The sequence below is a fragment of the Chrysemys picta genome, chromosome 9 (assembly GCF_011386835.1).
Source record: "Chrysemys picta bellii isolate R12L10 chromosome 9, ASM1138683v2, whole genome shotgun sequence".
Lineage (NCBI taxonomy): Eukaryota > Metazoa > Chordata > Testudines > Emydidae > Chrysemys > Chrysemys picta.
Window position 1 is genome coordinate 38,515,057 of NC_088799.1, and position 18,935 is coordinate 38,533,991.

The 18,935-nt window shown below is 42.3% G+C and overlaps 1 protein-coding gene across 1 annotated transcript in view; it reads left to right on the forward strand.

The window, feature by feature from the left end:
• The window catches only part of EPHA4 (EPH receptor A4), a 142,472-nt gene that overhangs the window by 102,540 nt on the left and 20,997 nt on the right, over window positions 1-18,935 (forward strand). Inside the window, exons 6-9 of the mRNA XM_065558046.1 lie at window positions 7,261-7,385; window positions 8,481-8,640; window positions 9,875-9,986; window positions 17,305-17,363. Coding sequence (XP_065414118.1) covers window positions 7,261-7,385; window positions 8,481-8,640; window positions 9,875-9,986; window positions 17,305-17,363 — 456 coding nt within the window. The remainder of the gene's footprint in view (window positions 1-7,260; window positions 7,386-8,480; window positions 8,641-9,874; window positions 9,987-17,304; window positions 17,364-18,935) is intronic.

The window sequence follows — 18,935 nt, forward strand, 5'->3', positions numbered from 1 at the left end:
AGCTGAGGTAATGTATAAACTGTGGGTATATTTTTCAATCAGTGAAAGACCTCTTGAGTAAGCATGATACATTTAAATTCAAATCCTGGAGAGTGGAAAGTAAACCCCGCTGCGGTTAAGAAGGTAACTTGACTAAAACACTGAGCATTGTGTGCATTTGACATCCAAGTGCTCAGGTTTCAAGTACTTTCATAAAGGGCTGTTTTCACTCATGGCTGCTTACAGGCCAGAGACCTCTCATTGCAACTGTTTATTTCCTGTTGTCCCCCTCTCGATACTAATATGAACCGGTAATGAAACACTGTCACGCTGCCTCTGCCCTCCTTTCAATTGCCCTAAAACTGTTATAATTCAGGGCTTGTTGGCCCTAGGAAATGGCTTTATGGCACTTGGGTGAAATTTTTGTAGTGCATCTGCTCTCTCTCTGTTTGTAGGCCACAAGCACAGAACTGCAGTAATAAAACTACTAGTAGGTGTTTAATGGCAGGTTATTGAGGAAGTAGATAAAAGAAAATTGCTGCATTCACATCAGTAGGGGGGTGAAGTTTTTAAGGGAGATGAACTACTGAGCTTTGAACTGAAGAAAGTTATACTTAGCCATTATATCAAAGGGAATCTCCTTTTATTTCACACCAAAGTATCTCCAGTCAGTCTTCACTGTGAAATATACTGGTTTGGTAGAATTTCTACACCATATGTAACATTCTAGTATGTATGTGTCTGCCTACAGACATGTATATTGGGTGTAGGGAGTTGTAACTTGGTATTATTATGGCAACAATTACTTTACAAAGAGTGTTAACTTTGTTTCACTTTTATACTACTTGATGTATTTCTCTCTATTGAGCACCTCCAATAATACAGATTTCATGAGGCATACTTTTTTAGAAATTAAGGTCCACAATAGCTGTGCTGCTTGGATGTCTTGGAAAGAGTAACATTTCCAGTTACGTAGTTTGTGATCAACCAATTGCTTGTCCCAGATATTGAATTAAAAAATAAAAGACACTTTTTTTTCATTAGAGAGACTAGGTGGGTGAGGTAATATAGTTTATTGAAACAACTTCTGTTGGTGAGAGAGAGAGAAGCTTTCGAGCTTACATAGAGCTATTCTTCAGGTCTGGGAAATGTACCCAGAGTGTCAAGGCTAAATACAAGGTGGAATAGATTGTTTAGCATAAATAGTTCACACATATTTCAAGGGATCATTCAAGGTGAAGTAGCCCATTAACATCTCTCCAGTAATGGGGGGGTTGGAGGGGCGGGGGAAGAGAAGTGCGGGAAAGGGGTTGTTTATAGATTCACTGTCTCTGTTCAGTCCATGATTTTTAATGTCTAGCAAAGTTATGAATTTCATCTCCCAGGCTCGTCTTTTCAAGGTGTTGTGCAGGTTTCCTTTGAGGATGCGGACTGAGCGGTCAGATATAGAGTCATCACTTTGTCCCCGGGTGATATAGTGTTTTTGGCTTTTATAATTCTTCTGCGTGAGTTCATTTGACGGTGCACTTATTGGTTTCACCTACATAGTTGTTATTGGGGCATTTAGTGTGCTGGATGCAGTGCACCACATATTGTCATAGGCATGTGCAGGACCCATGGATCTTGAAAGGTGTGTTGTGGGGGTTGTTGATTATCAGGTTTTACATCTTTTATTCTGGCAGAGTCTGACGCTGCTTTGAATTGGTGTGTCCTAGTCTGTGGGGAGCTTGTTTCTGATAGTAAGCTTGGAGAGATATGGGGGGGGGGGGAGATGAAGGCTAGAAGAGGGGGTTCAGGAAAGATTTCATTCAGGATGGGGTCCCCGTCTTGTATGGGTTGTAACTGTGTGAGGATACCCCGCATGGGTATTTCATTAACAGACAAGAGAGTAGTTCCAGCAAAGATGTTTAAATGAGTTCAGGTCCTCAATTTTCCAGTACACTAGACCGGTTATCTGAAAACTTAAATTTGAATAATGGAGGTTATGTCTCCAATACGTATCATTTATATGAATCCTCAATTATCTGAATGAAATCCATGTATGCCATTCCATTTGAATAAATGGGGTTCTGCTGTACAGCATTAGCAAAGTAAATCAGAGGGAAAAGTAGCATGACATTGTGCCGGGTTGGATCACAGAAACCCCCTTGGGAGCTGCCACCCGATGTGCAAAGACTACCCCTGCTTCTGTTGTCCCTGCCAGCTCAGGACTCCAGCACCCTGTCTTGCTGAGCCAGACACTCCCATCTGCTCCAACACAGACCCAGGGTCTGAATCACTTGTCCCAAAGCTGCAAGTTTACCTGAAAACAGCTCACAGAAGTGTGCTTGTCTTTAGCACTCAGATGCCCAACTCCCAATGGGGTCTAAACCCAGATAAATCCGTTTTACCCTGCATAAAGCTTATGCAGGGCAAACTCATAAATTGTTCGCCCTCTATAACACTGTTAGAGATATATGCACAGTTGTTTGCTCCCCCAGGTATTAATACATACTGAGTAAATTACTAAATAAAAAGTGATTTTATTAAATACAGATAGTAGGATTTAAGTGGTTCCAAGTAGTAACAGACAGAACAAAATAAGTCACCAAGCAAAATAAAATGAAATGCGCAAATCTATGCCTAATCAAACTGAATACAGATAATCTCACCCTCAGAAATGCTTCAGTAAGTTTTTTCTCAGACTGGACACCTTACAGGCCTGGGCACAATTCTTTCCCCTGGTACAGCTCTTGTTGCAGCTCAGGTGATAGCTAGGGGATTCTTCATGATGGCTCCTCTCCCCCTCTGTTCTCTTCCACCCCTTTATATATCTTTTGCATAAAGGCGGGAACCCTTTGTTCCTCTGGGTTTCCACCCCACACACACACTGGAAAAGCACCAGGTTAAAGATAGATTCCAGTTCAGGTGACATGATCACATGTCATTGCAAGACTTCATTGCCCACTTGCACACACATATACAGGAAGACTTAACAGGTAAACACAGTCAGCTGCAGACAATGGTCCTTGTTAATGGGAGTCATCAAGATTCCAAACCATCATTAATGGCCTACACTTTACATAATTACAATAGGCCGTCAGAGTTATATTTCATATTTCTAGTTTTAGGTACAAGAATGGTACATTTATACAAATAGGATGATCACACTCAGTAGATTATGAGCTTTGTAATGATACCTTACAAGAGACCTTTTGCACGAAGCATATCCCAGTTGCATTATATTCACTTATCATCAAATCTTTATAAAACTATCCCAGTTACATTATATTCACTTATTATCATGTTTTTATAAAACCATATAGACTGCACAACGTCACAGACATTTAAAAAATAAAGGGGGGTGGGTGGAGGGAAGCAGCATTGGAATTCCATTCCACTGCACAGAGAGTTATCTCATTTGTATTATTGCTCTTTGTATCTTGTTTATAAATCAGTGGGAATAAATCACCAATATAGCATCTAAATTAAGAAGAGAGAATGGAAGGGTTAGCCAGAATAGAGGTAAAGAAAGCAGAGCAGGGAAAGAATTGCCAAAAACTCTTTTGACTCCTTCATATCCCACCTCTGCACACACATCTGTGAAACTATATCAAATGACCCAAACTTCTCTGTTCTCCTGTTTGGTCAAGTTATTCTTATTAGGCCTGGAGGCATTGTCTACATTACAACATTTTAGCCTGTTCAAATATACTTGTGAAGAATCTGTCTCTCTAAGATACTTCTAATGCCCCCTATCACTATAGCGTCTGAGCACCTTACAAACTTTATTTATTATCATCACACAGCTGTGAGCTATCCCCATTTTACAGATGGGGAGCTGAGGCACATTCAGTTGCCCAAAGTTGCACAGGAAGTCTGTGGCGGAGCAGAGAAAGGAACCCAGGTCTTCCAAATCCTAGGCTAGTCCCAAAACCATGGGACTATCCTACATCTCCATAGGATCCTTTGTCAAAGTTTACTACAATTAGCTGACACAATGCATTCTTAGTTCCCTGGGTTCTAATCATGATTAGCTGATGTGCTGCTGAACACAATTTGTCCTGGTATGCACTAATTGTTTGGTCATTGCCAGCATTGTGTCTGACTTGGTAATGTGGATGACAAGCCCTACGATGACCCAAACTCCAATTTTCTCAAAAAAGGCACCCTTATAGCCGTAACTCTTTATGGGCCAAAAGGTGGGCCCTGCACAAAGCCTAAGAAAATGGCTGTGTTTGGGAGAGTTGAGTGGGGTTCGGTGTGGGAAGGAACATTTCCAGCTTCCCCAAGCAGTGGGCTATAGTAGTCCCTGTGACTGTTGAAGCCACCACTTACACAGGAGTAAGGGTGATCAGCCAGTGGATCCACGCGACAACAGATCCACCAGATCCTCCCCAAAGACACCACCCTTTACTTATTCGCAGCTCTACAACACACAAGGGGGTGTGGAACCCCTGCAAGGGATCCCCACATTCTGGCATTCCATGCAGCACCAGTACTACACGTGCTCAGGGCTTTCCACGCAGAGTGTGGAGGAGCAGGATATGCCCCCAAACGGAGATTCTGGAGAGGCCCTGGAAAAGCAAAGCTCCACCCTCATAAAGGTGACTATAGTGACCAACACTTGAATCTGGGCTGTTAGGTTTTCTATGCACTATAGGATTGGAAATATTTCATTTCGTAGTATTAACACAATGAAGGCTGGATGAAGGGTTAAGTAGAATTAAGCTGTATCATGCTCAACATATGACCAGTAAGAAACAAGAGGGTGAAAGTAGGGTGCAACTTTTAGCTTAATTCATAGAAAATAGAGATAGAAATGAACTATTAGGGTATCTAGCCCATCCGTACCTGTTTTAGCGCCAGGTTGTTCTTTTCAGTATGTCGAAATGCATGAGAGTAAGTGAACAATTTTTGAGATATAATGTGGGCAGGTGGAAAAACATTTGCTAACCCATAGGGACTGAATGCTCTAAGTAAAGAGGAGATCAGTGTGTATTCATGTGCCGTGAATAACCATTTTACTGCAGAGCTAAACCAGATTGTCTTGTATTTCTGTAGCTCACCATTGCATGGAAAGAGCTCTTTATATTCCAATATCTAGGCCTGGAGAAATGAAATAGAAGAGTGGGGCCATTAGAACAATAATGAGGGACGGAAACCATAAAGTGAACAAATTTTCTATCTGAGATTGCTGGGGTCAGATCGGAATAAGTGACAGATTCCCTGTGAAAGAATGACATCTCTGCCTTCTGCATGGCACTGGTTAACTAAGCAGGTTTTTCTATGGTTGGGTTATTGCTAATCTGCTGTGTGTGTGCGCGCACACAGAAAATGAACCTGATTTCCATGTTATTAGCTAAGCAGTGATGTTACTGCAGAGCAAAGGGAATAAAATGTGCCCTTGGTTTAGAAGCCACTGGGTTATCAAGCAGGAGAGTTGCATTACCAATCCCAGTCATGTCACATCTATAACTTGATGGAACACACCTGAATCCTCCCTGTTGGTTTATGTTTATAGTCTCCTCTGTCATCTAGTATCTGTCTGTGCACATGAGACACTGAGACAGACAGACAGAGAGAAAGGGTCTGGAGGCATTTCTAACAGAGATGCCAAGCTGTCAAATAATAAATCAGGAAGAGGCTCCCTGATGGCTTCACTTCAGCAAGAAGACTCCCTTTTGTGACTATGTGTGTTGTGCCTACTGGTTATTTTCACTCCCATCCGAGCTGTCTGATACGGTCAAGTAGGTTTGAAGCTTTCACGTTCAATTTTCCCTTCATTTATTGTGACTATTTTATTTCTCTGTCTTTCTCTGTAGTTTTCAGGGATACACATTACATCCTCCTTTCTCTTTTGACTACTTTCATGGATCTTCATCCCAGAGTTAAAAAAATAAAAATAAAAATCTGTACTTTTCTAGGGTTTCAGGGACAAAAGAGGAAATACATTCAATTTAGGAAGACCTCTAATCTCTGGTTATACAGAACGGCTTTGTTAGATAAGATTAAAAATTTCCTGAATGTCCCTCTTCATCCCGGGAGACCCCGCCATTTGTATCAGCTATTGTCAGTAGTGGCGGGGCTTGATAACAGCTGGCTAGAGACGTGACCACACAGCAACACAACAAGAACCAGGCAGCCTGGTTCATAAATCTTCAGCAAACCCATTCCCCCAGCAGAGCTGTGAATCTGTTACTGTCAGAGTCCCAGGGAAAATGCTTTGTCCTCCAACAAGTCAAAAACTGAACTTCAGCACTATCAAGGGTCCAATTGAAGTGCACATTGAGAAATATTTCATTGTCTTTTTAATTGTAGCCCTTATTATTGAACAAGGATGTAAATTTGAGTTGAATTTTGTTGGATACATGGCTAATTTTCCAAAATCATGTTTCCTTTCTGCCCTGTGAGTGGAATTGGAAGTGTATGGTACTGTAATCCAACTGTAGCTAGCTATAATTTTTATATAGGGACAGTTACCATTGGAGTCTTATTCACAATACACCAGATTCTGATGTCTGTTTCATGGTGGGTAGCACCTGGCTCCCCAAGTAGTCCCATTAAAGTCAGAATCTGACCATCTGGAGTAAGCCCATTTACTTCAGTTGGACTACTCACAAACTATGGTACTTCACAGCATGAGTTAGGGTGGCAGAAACCTTGCCTATATATTTGAGATGCAAGTATCCCAGTGTTCATGGGAGAAGCTGAATTTGTACACAGTGGGCCCAGTTGTGCTCTCACTGAAGCAAAAGTCCCTCAACTTCAGAGGGACCAGGACTGATCCAAAGGTCAATATCCCATTTCTTATAATGTTAATAGCTAGTGAAATGACAGCAGTTAATACTGGAAGGTGAATAGGTGGAATTGCTATAGAGCCAGAACTAACAATTCCAAGGCCTCATGCAGCACGTTTAGTAAAGTTCAGAAATGAGCCAACATCTTCTAGTATGTTAGCCTCTTACAGGGCTTTGGCTCTAGGCATGGTATAACATGACAGTACTTGGACCACCATGCTGTTACTTCAGAGACTCCCGCTCTAGTATGAACTAGAATCCAAGAATGGGCTTGTTAGAGAATCTTTCTTTAAGAATAAAAGCTCACAGTGTTGTAGGTAATAGCAGCAAAAATAGCAGCCTTATGCGCAAACACAAGTCTTTTCTTCAAGAGACGTTTTAATTCCTGGCAGTGCTATAGATTCACAAAGCCCATTGAGTAGGAAAGCTACAATTAAAAATACATGATCCTCATTTAAAAATAAAATATTGCTAATATACAGTTTTTCTTTTTTCTTGTCAGCTCCGTCTCCAATTGCTTTGATCCAGGCTAAAGAAATAACAAGGCACAGCGTTGCATTGGCCTGGCTGGAACCTGACAGGCCGAATGGAGTCATCTTGGAATATGAAGTCAAATATTATGAGAAGGTATTACTAAAAATGATCAGATGAGGTTTGTTTCCATTACAGCCATTCCCAGATAGGATCTCATTATCGGGACCAAATAGGTTTGGTTTCATAATCATAATCAATTAGGGATTTCATACACTTGAACAGTTACACTGAATAATGAGAATAATATACTGCGCTCTGCTCTAACAGTGTATTTGGGTTTTTCTTTTTTTCTCCCTTAGAACCAGGTTTTTACAGTGAGCATATTTATAATGAGAATCAATATAGCTGAGAAGTAGTGATATATTAGCCTTACGTCAGAGATAGAAGAGTAATAATGAAGTATGTAACACAGTAATAATAATAATATCTGTTTAAGTTGATGGCTTCTGCTTAGAGTGATGGTGTGGGTTTGATGGCTTTTAAATAGAAAATAAGGAAAAGAAAATTATATTCTTCAGCCTTTCCAAGTTATAGAGAGACATTATTTCTACAAAATAATTTGTCTCTCCTCAAGTACAGAACTATGAAAAGAGCTATTTCAAGGTTGCCTGAAAAATGAACAATTACCTTTTCTTTCTCTCTCTCTCTTTTTTTCTTTTTTTAAAGGTAATCGCTTATTTGCCTCCCTAATAAAGCCAGAAAAGGGCAGCTGATTTTCACTGAAACTAGATTACAACATTTTCTGACACATTTTCCAGCCTGAAATAGACTTTAAGACATGGGCTTTCTGGCAGACATTTCCCAAGGGTTTCTTGGATATGTAGCTCCCGGCTGGAAGAGGGGAAAAAGAAAGAGTGAGCAAGAATAAAATGTTATTTGTTCATCAGCAGGATCATGACTGAAGACCTGGCTACTTTCCAGAGAATTTTCCCGTTCGATTTCTGAAACAGTCATTGATACCTGAACATTAGACCTACCATCCCCATCATCCTTTCTGGCCATCCCCAAGACCCCCTTTAAAACCCAGTACTAGTAAGGGTAACAACAAAAACCTTTTTAGGGATCTTTTGAAAAGTCAATTGCTATTAATCATAGCCTCAGACAGATTTGGCAGTGAACTGGGGTCCAGGGTTCACTGTGCAGGGAGACATTTTTGCGTGTCTCACCCCTGTGCTCTGTTGCTCCTAGGACCAAAATGAGCGCAGCTATCGCATTGTGAAGACAGCTGTCAGGAACACAGATATCAAAGGCCTGAACCCGTTGACTTCATACGTGTTTCATGTGCGAGCCAGGACAGCAGCGGGATATGGGGACTTCAGTGGGCCATTTGAGTTCACGACTAACACAGGTAACAACATGTGCATCATTGGCGCAGGGCTGACAGTAGATACATTCCTTCCCCCATTTTTTTCTTTCTTTCTTTACGCTACTCAGATTATACTGAATTTGAGTGAGCTGCTCATTGGGAGTTTGACTTCATTTATTCACTTGAATGTGGCATCCATATTGTGCCATACTCCTGCATGGCACTATGATTTGTAAAAATGGCTGTTGACTGCCATTTCCACTGTTGTTTCTCTGATCCGGCCTTAGTAAATGTGACACAGTTATTTGGACGTGCTGCATACTGGATGAAAGATACTTACAAATCTTAATGAAGAAATCTGAATGTGGTATGGTAGAAGTACACACTATAAATGCTCTGAAGTTTTTTCTCTCATTGATTCATGGAGATTTATATTCTCAACTTCCTTTAATGCTAATATGAATTATTTGCATAAATTTCCAGTGTGTCTCATCTAGAGAAGGATAAACCCCAATTACTCTCCTTTTTTAATGTACTCTCCTTTTTTTATATGAATCAGTGAGGTATGTTGTGTGTATCTCCTTGCTTTTGTGTTTTCTCTTGCACAGTTTTGCAAAGGGAGGCATTTGTAGATTGTGCTATCTCTGGGTAGGTTCTCACTTGTTTAAGTCAAGGTAACATGTAATAGTCCACAAAAATGTGAATGGAGTGTTTGCTTCCTAAGACAGCGGAAGGAAGAGGATATGACCGAACATGTTTCTTTAATTTCCATTATGCGGGTCTGTTTAAATCACTTCAGGTCACGTCACACTGTGTTAACTTCCCTCAGGCATGGCATGAGAAAACTTAAAATAGTCAATCCACCAGGCAGAGGGAAGACATTTTAAAAACAACTTGCTCTGTTTGTGTCAGTGAGGAATGAGCATCTGGTCCATTAAAAAAAAATAAAGTAAACTGGGAAGCAATTCAGTGGGCAATAAAATAGGCATTATACCCTCTGACTGAGAATGGAGGGGCGAAGGAGAGGAAGTCCTTGTTCTCAGCAAGTTGAAGTTCCCCAAACCATTATCAAACATAATGTCTTTAACTAATTAGGGCCCTCCTGGAAAATTATGTTGAATGAATACATAATGAAGGCCTGAGACTGGCTTTGAGTAATACCCTGAACTGCTCTGCAAACCAGAACACAGCACTAAGTGTTGCTCATGACAATTTTGTACTGTAGGTGGCTTTGCCCTGGGTGTGTGACACTAACTGATGTCTTCTCTGTCTCTAGTTCCTTCCCCCATCATTGGTGATGGTACCAATCCCACAGTGCTTCTTGTCTCAGTGGCTGGCAGTGTTGTTCTTGTGGTCATTCTCATTGCTGCTTTTGTCATCAGCAGGAGGTAAGAACTTAAGCCTCTCTCTCTCCCTCTCTCTTTCATAAGGGAGCTTTTTGTCTCCTCCAAACAAAGCTGAATTCTTTGATTAGCATCATAAACAGTGCATTTGCATTACAAGCCCTCTCCCATGTAGCTTTGATCTTCTCAGCATTAGTACCACAGCAGTATGTAATGTAATGGTAATAGTTCCAGCGCTATTTGCCCTTCAAATGCAAAGCTGATTTCTGTAACTGGGATTGAGAAACAAGCCAACTGGAGAGCTGCGGATATTGTAATTTGTTGTTGAGTTTAATGAGTCTGAGTACAGGGGATCTTCTTGGGTTGGCTTGTTATATGCAGGGGAAGGAAAGCAGTACTGCAGTGAAGTAACGTGCATGGAGAACCTCAAACAGTCTTGCTTGGGTGTTTTTGGTTTTAATACCCCCGGTTGTCTGTACATGTCTGCATCAGCCATTGGGGTAGTTCTTCCATTGTGGGGAAGAAAGGCACTAAAGAGAAGCCATAGGCACTCAATACTTTGTTACAGTAACACACCAGATTGGGTCCTTTGCTTACATTGTCAGGCAGAACTATAATCTCCCATCAAGCACCCGCTTCTGCCTCCAAAACAAGGTTTACCCCTCAGAAAAATCACTACAAAATCTCATATCAGAGAGGAGAGAATACAAGTTGGCCCACTCTCCATAGTAGGGTCTGATTGCATTAGCTATAAATGGGCACAACTTCCTTTTGATTTACTCTTTCACTTAAAATCATCTTAAAAAGAGCAGTTAAATCAGTGGTGATTATAATATCTGGTAAGTAGTCATGCATTGTAATGGCTTTCTGTGGGTGTTCAGCTCAAAGCATCCGTGCTGGCAAGAAAAAAGAGGAAAAGAACATATGAAAATGTAATGCAGAGAGACAGGTTTATTAAAAGCCATTGCAACAGAAAATAGCATCACCAGGGCTTGATGACTTAATCTCCTCTCTGCTTTTATTGATCACTTTATTATTTAAAGCCAGATTGATAGCAGGATACATTGGATTTCTAATTATGAGTCGCCACCTTGGAGAATTGAGCCTGTCGAGTTGTTCTGAGATGATTCCTTCCCCACATCCCCCAATAAAAAAAAAAAGTCACTTCTCAAGGCTGATAAACACGGCTTGGTGATTGGCCCTCAATGGATCACTTTTTAGAAAATGAAATGTCAACCCCGTGCCCTAGTATTGATTCTCTTTAGTATCGGCCATAAAGCTGTCAAAGAAAAGGCTGCCTGGAGCCTGGTAGCTGACAGACTCGCTGATGCTGATGCGTACTCAGCCAATTCTTCTCCCCACTCAGGCTGTCTGTTTAGTTATCTCTGCCTAGAAGTGTTTAAATTGGACAAAACACAGATAAAGAGCAGGCTGGTAGCCAGGACCAAAGGCTGGCCTAAGTGCTGGTGGGAATGCAGATAAGTTAGTCAAGTGGCAGTGGGTTCAAAGATGCCCCACACCTCTGCCTCATTAGGTTTTAGAGAGGCTGCAGAAGAGAAAAGACATAACAAAGTAAACGAAATGCTAAGGCAGCAAAAACCATGAGGCCCCTTCATGGGATGTTCTCTGAATAACAGTGCATTTAGGATGTTTATCATAGCACTTACCTGCCTACAGACGTTTAGCTCCAGTAGCTGGGAGTAGCTATTGACAAACAGAGCCCAGTTTTCAAAAGCGGATGCCTTCATGGGGCACCTGAGGCCAGATCTGCACTAGAAACTTTTGCCAGTATGGCCATATTGGTAGGAGAGGTGAATTTTTGTGACATTTCTATACCAACAGAAGCCCAAGAGTGGACATTGTTATACCAGCATAAAAGGACTTTTGCCAACATAGCTTATTTTGCTCGCCAAACCGCCTGCACCAGGAAGCTTTACCAGTGTAGCTACACCAGCAAACCTTTTTTAGTGTACACTTGGCCTAAATCTCATAGTTGTGCCATCAGGTCTGCACTTAGGTATACAAACCTCCATTTTGTGCAGTTGTACTCATCTCAGTATCCTAATGTGGGATAGGGATATCCATTTAGGGTGCCCACATTTGAAACTGGGACTAATATTGTCATTTAGCATTAAATCAAATCAGTGCTCAAAAAAACAAAATTCATCTTCACGGTAGAAACTTTCCTAAGGACTCTCCTACCTCCGGCAGCCCGAGAATATGTTGTTCTCTTCTGTCCCTGGCAGAGTTTGTTAACATTAGGATTAATCCACTTAAGTGTTAGTTTAAACTTGCGTAGATTAAGTCATGTAAATTCATACAGCAAAGGACAGATGGCAGCTTGAGCATTTCTACAAAGCTTTCCTACAAGCACGCTGCTAAATTCAGACTATTTCAAATGTAGCTTTTGGGGAACATTTGATGCAAGAAGATGAGGTTTTATTTTCAGAAGGGAGTTGAGTGCAGAAAGATGGCTTTTATGAATCCTTTTTTGATTATCTAATGAAATGATTTTTTTTTAAACAAATGTGTCATGTAAAGAGGTCTCTTGGCTAGTAGATTGGTTTACCTTCCACTCTCCAAATTTGTTGCAGACACAGCAACAAAACAAAGACAGACTCAGGTATGGAATTATGTGGCAGGCAGCAGCTTTTATTAAACTTTGGCACAGACAAGTACTACCCGCCCATCGCCCACACTCTTCTATACCAGGCATTTAATTGGTTCTAGTGAAGGGGTTATAGGGCTCCTTACCATATAACTTGTAACTTGGGGTAGGCTCTCCTTAGCCTACACCTTCCCCTCCTGGATTCTGCTCTCTTTCTGAGTCCTAGCACCCTTCCTCCCACAACCCTTACAAGGAGGATGGAGGGTGCAGAAGGGTGGGGACCATGAGGGCCACAAGGACTCACCCTGTCCCTTGAGCCCAAAGCCCATCACCAAATTCCAGGTCTTTTACTCTGGGAACTGTTAATTTAAGCCTTTCCTCTGCAGTGGAAAATGGCCCCAGGTTGTGACGAGTTAATAACCCAACCTTAAGCACTTTCCTACTTAACCCACTGTGGCTTGACGGTACAGCTAGGACAGCGAAAAACTCCCTGGTCCTCTACCACTTGGCCTATGGGAGAAAAAATTCCTTCCTGACCCCTCAAATGGGCGATTAGCCAGACCAGCAGCATCTGTCAGGCCAGGTGCCCATTCCTAGTTCAGGATAGGTAGTGTGGGACTCCTGGAATGGAGCTGAAAGAGGCCCATATGGCCCCCACTCCAGGATAAATCCTGAGAACTGGGGAATGCTGCCCCCCGCCCCCCAGCTGGCCAGTGGGTGCCAGAGACTCTCAGGGAGGGAGCTACCTGGTGTCCCTTAGCAACTGTCCCCCTTCACTGCTGGCCCCATCAAATTCCCCCACTCACTGAGGCAGGTGGTGGGCATTTAGCTGAATGAGTTGTCCACCTTTTGCTAATGAGCCTTGGAACACCAGGCTACCTCAGTCATAGCCTTGTGCTCTCCTGGCAGGCAGTACTTTAATCAGAGCAGCTCTTAACCCTCAGCTCCCCTTTTGTTTGTAAATGGTAAAGGTGCCAGCAGCCATGCAGAGGCTGAGAGAGCAGCCCAGAGTGCATGCTGCTTCACCACAATACATGCTAATCCCCCCCTTTGTTGTTTTTGGGGTAGGCCTATAGGGAAAAAAGCCCCACCCCTTCTTTATCTCCAAGTCCCACCTGTAGACTTGCCCGCATTTCTGACCCCTGCAGTTTGTGAAACCTTCTGTATTCTCTTCCTGAACACCGCCCCTATTTAATCACCACCCCTGAAATCCCTATAATTATGGAATTCAAACCTGGGACAAAGGTTTCCTTCTGTCATTCAGGTGAGCTCTCTGTGGATGTCAGTTCATGTCCAGATTTCCTCCCTATGGCTCAATGACTGAATAATGAGCTTCCAGGGTTTTTCCCCTCCCCCAGGGACAATTGTAGACAGCAGTGTCCCGCCCCAAGCCAAGGAGAAAAGGTCAACAGGTGACAAAGATAGAAGTGGAAGCAGGTAGTTAGTTTGGAAGGTATTATTAAAAGCTAATAAGCTACAATTATATTGCTTGAACAGTAATTCCTGTGTTTCCTTTTACCTGTTATGCGTCCTAGGGTGTTTTGGGCTAGTTTTTGTGTAGGGCTTAGAGGGAAGTTTTTAAACAAGACAAAAAGGATATTTTAATACTTAAGTCACTTTCATGTAACACACATTTGCATTGCATTTCTCACTTCTGCATTTCAGTATTAATTGAATTAGGTTGGAGGGGTCATACATAAAATTCAGAATAACTTTTTTCCTAAGTTAGGCTGCATGGTGATCATTTACTTAACTGAAAGCGTTCTGTGCATGCACAACAATAGCACTGCTCACATGTTCCTCTCTGCTAAAGGTCAGTTCCTATTATACACTTATAGACATTGGGTCACATTTTGTGCTGACTTTCACCCTATACAACCCTCTCCCCCTGTAAATGAGGGCAGAATTTGGTCCCTTGATTTACTGCAACAGTCGGTTCCCAGGCAATGAAAACGGCTTAACTCAGCATTTGGATTTAGAGGGGTTTTTTAATGGTTTCCTTGTATTTGAAAGTATTGGTTTCTAATTGACTTAGCAAAGAAAGAAGTTCACAGGCATTTGTGGCATGTGCAGTCCTTGGTATATGAATGCAATTCCCAGGACATTATAGGGAGCTGTGAGTCCTGGATCAAGGGCAGTGTGGGACTGTTTGGTGTTTTTTCCCCTCAATGTTGTTGGCAAATTATTTAGCATATTGCATGCGATAAACTGTGTTAGAAGAACCTTATGATTGCAAAAGCAAGCACTCAGAAGTTAGGAAATGCCACTTTAGCTACTGGAGAAACAGATAAGCAGACATAGGTTCTCATCTTCTGTATGGAGAAACACTGAAAGGAGATGAGATGTACTTTGTCAATGCATATCACAAGTATTTGCTGACAGCCTTCAGGAATTCTGAGTTCATTCCAGGCTCTGGAGGGGATAATGTTGTGGTAGTCACAGATCCTTCTTTCTGTTCTCCTCAAACGTGACCCCTACTACCCTATCTCCTTCAACCTGCCCCTGTCCTGTCTTTTTGCCACCCGTCTCCTCAACCCAGTCCCATTCTCCTCTCCAACCTAGTCCTAGTCCCCATTCCTAACGCTTCTCATTCCAATCCCAGTCTCCTGGCCCAGACAGTCCTAGTTTCTCCCTCCAGGGTCCAGGTCCAAGTTTCAGTCTCACCCCTTATCATTCTAGTTGTCTAGCCACTCCAGTCTTCTTCCCCAGGCTCCTCATGTGGTCCATTTCACTCATTTCCTCACTGCCCCTGCCCCCGGGCTACTAGTCCCAGTCTCTTTATGTAGCCAGTCCCAGTCTCCCCACACATGTTTCTTATCTGAGTTTAGTCCCCCTGGCTTCCAGTCCCAATCTCCTTGCCCAGCCAGTCTCAGTCTGGACTGTTGGAAGTTTCACCATTGATGTCATCAGTAGGAGCAGCACTTGATCCCATGCTATATATATATATATATACCATGCTATATAACAATACCTAGCTCTGATGTGTAGCACTTTTCATCAGTAGCTGTTACCACTCAAGGAAGAGATCTTGGAGTCATTGTGGATAGATCTCTGCAAACATCCACTCAATGTGCAGCGGCAGTCAAAAAAGCAAACAGAATGTTGGGAATCATTAAGAAAGGGATAGATAATAAGACAGAAAATATATTGCCCCTATATAAACCCATGGTACCCTCACATCTTGAATACTGCGTGCAGATGTGGTCGCCCCATCTCAAACAAGATATATTAGAATTGGAAAACGTTCAAAAAAGGGCAACAAAAAATTTTAGGGGTATGGAACAGCTTCCATATGAGGAGAGGTTAATAAGACTGGGACTTTTTAGCTTGGAAAAGAGATGACTAAGCGGGGATATGATTGAGGTCTATAAAATCATGACTGGTATGGAGAAAGTAAATAAAGAAGTGCTATTTACTCCTTCTCATAACACAAGAACTAGGGGTCACCAAATGAAATTAATAGCAAGCTTAAAAAAAACAAAAGGACTTTTTTTTTTCACACAACGCACGGTCCACCTGTGGAACTCCTTGCCAGAGGATGATGTGAAGGCCAAGACTATAACAGGGTTCAAAAAAGAACTAAATTCATGGAGGATAGGTCCATCAATGGCTATTAGCTAGGATGGGCAGGGATGGTGTCCCTAGTTTCTTTTTGCCAGAAGCTGAGAATGAGCGATAGGGAATGGATCACTTGATGATTACCTGTTCTGTTCATTCCCTCTGAGGTACCTGGCACTGGCCACTGTCAGAAGACAGGATACGGGGCTAGATGGACCTTTGGTCTGACCCACTATGGCTGTACTTATGTTCAGATGTAGTAGGTCTCAAGAGTGTTTTACAAAGGAGATCAGTATCATGAGGTCAGAGATTAGGAGGCCCATAGAGGAGCAAGCAAATGGAGTAGTTGGGCAGCAACAACCCTCAGCTCTGGGTTCCTTTGACTTTTGATCTGGCTCTGTACTTTTCAACTCTCCCCCGCTCTTTATAATGGGCCAAACCAAACCTTAGATCCAAACTTGGCAGCTTTCGGTATAAAAGTCCTCACTACAGAGATGTTTCTGGTATTAACGTCTCTCAAATCTACACAAACTTTGATGCTTAAAGCTAAACTCAATGCCTTTTTAAAATTAAAGTCATAAATAATATAAACGGTGTGTTTACGTGTAGAAATAAAAATGTATAAACTTAATATGCTGTACCACCTATCATATTAATATTCACAGATGTGTAGACTGAAAGGGCTTGCTTTTTAAATTCCACCTCTAATTTTGTGCAATTAGAGTGGGTACAAAGGCTAGTATTTAGATGTCCGCCTGATTGTGCTTGCAAATCAATCAGTTAGACATCTAAATGTTAGCATTTGCATCCACATTTAATTATGCTAAAAAAACTGGAGGCCTAATTGGGTCCCCTTTCAAAATTTGGCTTCAGAATTACAAAGATCTGTGTTTTAAAGAAAAGTAGCTGCAAAACAAACCTCCTTCTTTTTCTTGAATGGAAAGATGTAAATTCGAGTTTTTGTGTTTCCCTTGGTAAGTTTGTTGATGACAGGAGCACCTAGAGCTGTGTAAGGAATGCAGCTTCTTGCATTGCTGTTGGTTATAAATTAGGTCATCAACTGTTGTAGGACAAACGCAGAACATAGGTCTTGTCAGGTACAGCAATTCAAGTCTTGGCAGGTCAAGAAGATTCTGAGTTCATCTCCTAAATTAAGAGATTTATTTTGAATTGTAATGCTCTTTTTCATCCCGACAGACGCAGTAAGTACAGTAAGGCTAAGCAAGAGGCAGATGAGGAGAAACATTTGAATCAAGGTAAAAGGCAGTGGTGCTTGCTTTTTTTGATATGGTTCACAAAGCATGTCTGTGTTCTTATGCTTAGAAAATAAAGAATGACATTCCTCTTGAGATGAATATTTCACTGTTTTCCTTGTTTGCAACCCCCTTCTGCCAAAACGAAGCATCTAGTAGCAGGGAAACTTTGAATGGCAGGCTTTATTCAAAAAACCTTCGGGATTTTTGGGGAGATTTTTTTTCTTCCCTCCCATTCAAAGGTTTGGGTGACCTCTACTTCTGGCTGAAGATGATGGGCATGCTTTTCTGCCCAGTATATGTCAAGGATGCTTCAGGATGGGCCAGAGGAGGAAATGTGAGGCATGCATTCCTTCCTCAGACCTTGTCTACACTACAGGTTACTTCAGTATAACTTATGTCACTCGGGTGCGAATAATCAACACCCCTGAGCAACATAAATTATATCAACCTAAGCGCCGGTTTAGACAGTGCTGTGTTGGCAGGAGAGCTTCTCCGCCGACATAGCTACTGCCTCTCACAGAGGCAGGAGCTATTAACCCCCCGGGAGAGCTCTCTCCTGTTGGCTTAGAGCAGGGGTAGACAACCTGTGGCATGCATGCCAAAGGCGGTATGCGAGCTGATTTTCAGTGGCACTCACACTGCCCGGGTCCTGGCCACCGGTTCGGGGAGCTCTGAATTTTAATTTAATTTTAAATGAAGCTTCTTAAACATTTTAAAAACCTTGTTTACTTTACATACAACAATAGTTTAGTTATATATTCTAGACTTAGAGAAAGAGACCTTCTAAAAACATTAAAATGTATTACTGGCACGCGAAACCTTAAATTAGAGTGAATAAATGAAAACTCGGCACCCCACTTCTGAAAGGTTGCCAACCCCTGGCTTAGAGCATCTCCACCACAAGCAGTACAGCGCTGTAGTGTAGATATAGTCTCAGTGATTGAACATACTGTTGTTTCTAGCTTTATTGAGTAAAGGATCAAGCTTAGGGTCTGAACTCAGAACTCCCCTGGCCCAAAAATGGAAGTTATGCATACTTTATTCTCTGAGGGCATGTTCACACTACAGATTAAAGTTGACCTATGTTAGGTCAACTTACAGCCACCACAGTAATTACTGCAGTGGCTGATGTCCACACTACCCTCCCTCTATTGGTGGTGCACCTCCTTACTAGGAGCGTTTCCACCAACTGAAGAGGGGCAAAGTGGGGGGTGGAGAGCCAGGGATCTCAGTTCCACACAGCTCCCCATCAGGAGCCCAGCTGCCCACCAGGCAGCAGCCCGGGCTTCTTGGCTCCCCATACTCTGCCAGGAGTGAGGTTGGAGGGGTGGGTTTCAGCCACATGGGCTTCTCAGCTCCCTGAGTGGGGAGCCGGGTAGGCACAACCCAGCTGGGAACAGGGAGCCAAGGGCAGCTGGTTTCTAGCTGGAGCATGGAGCTATGAAATTGACAAGATAGCCAACAGCCAATGTAAGGAGCAGTATCTAAACAGACACTGCGCCCCCTAACTACACTGACAGAAGACCTACTCTCTCAGAGGTGGAGTTATGTTGGCGTAGCAGGTTATTTACA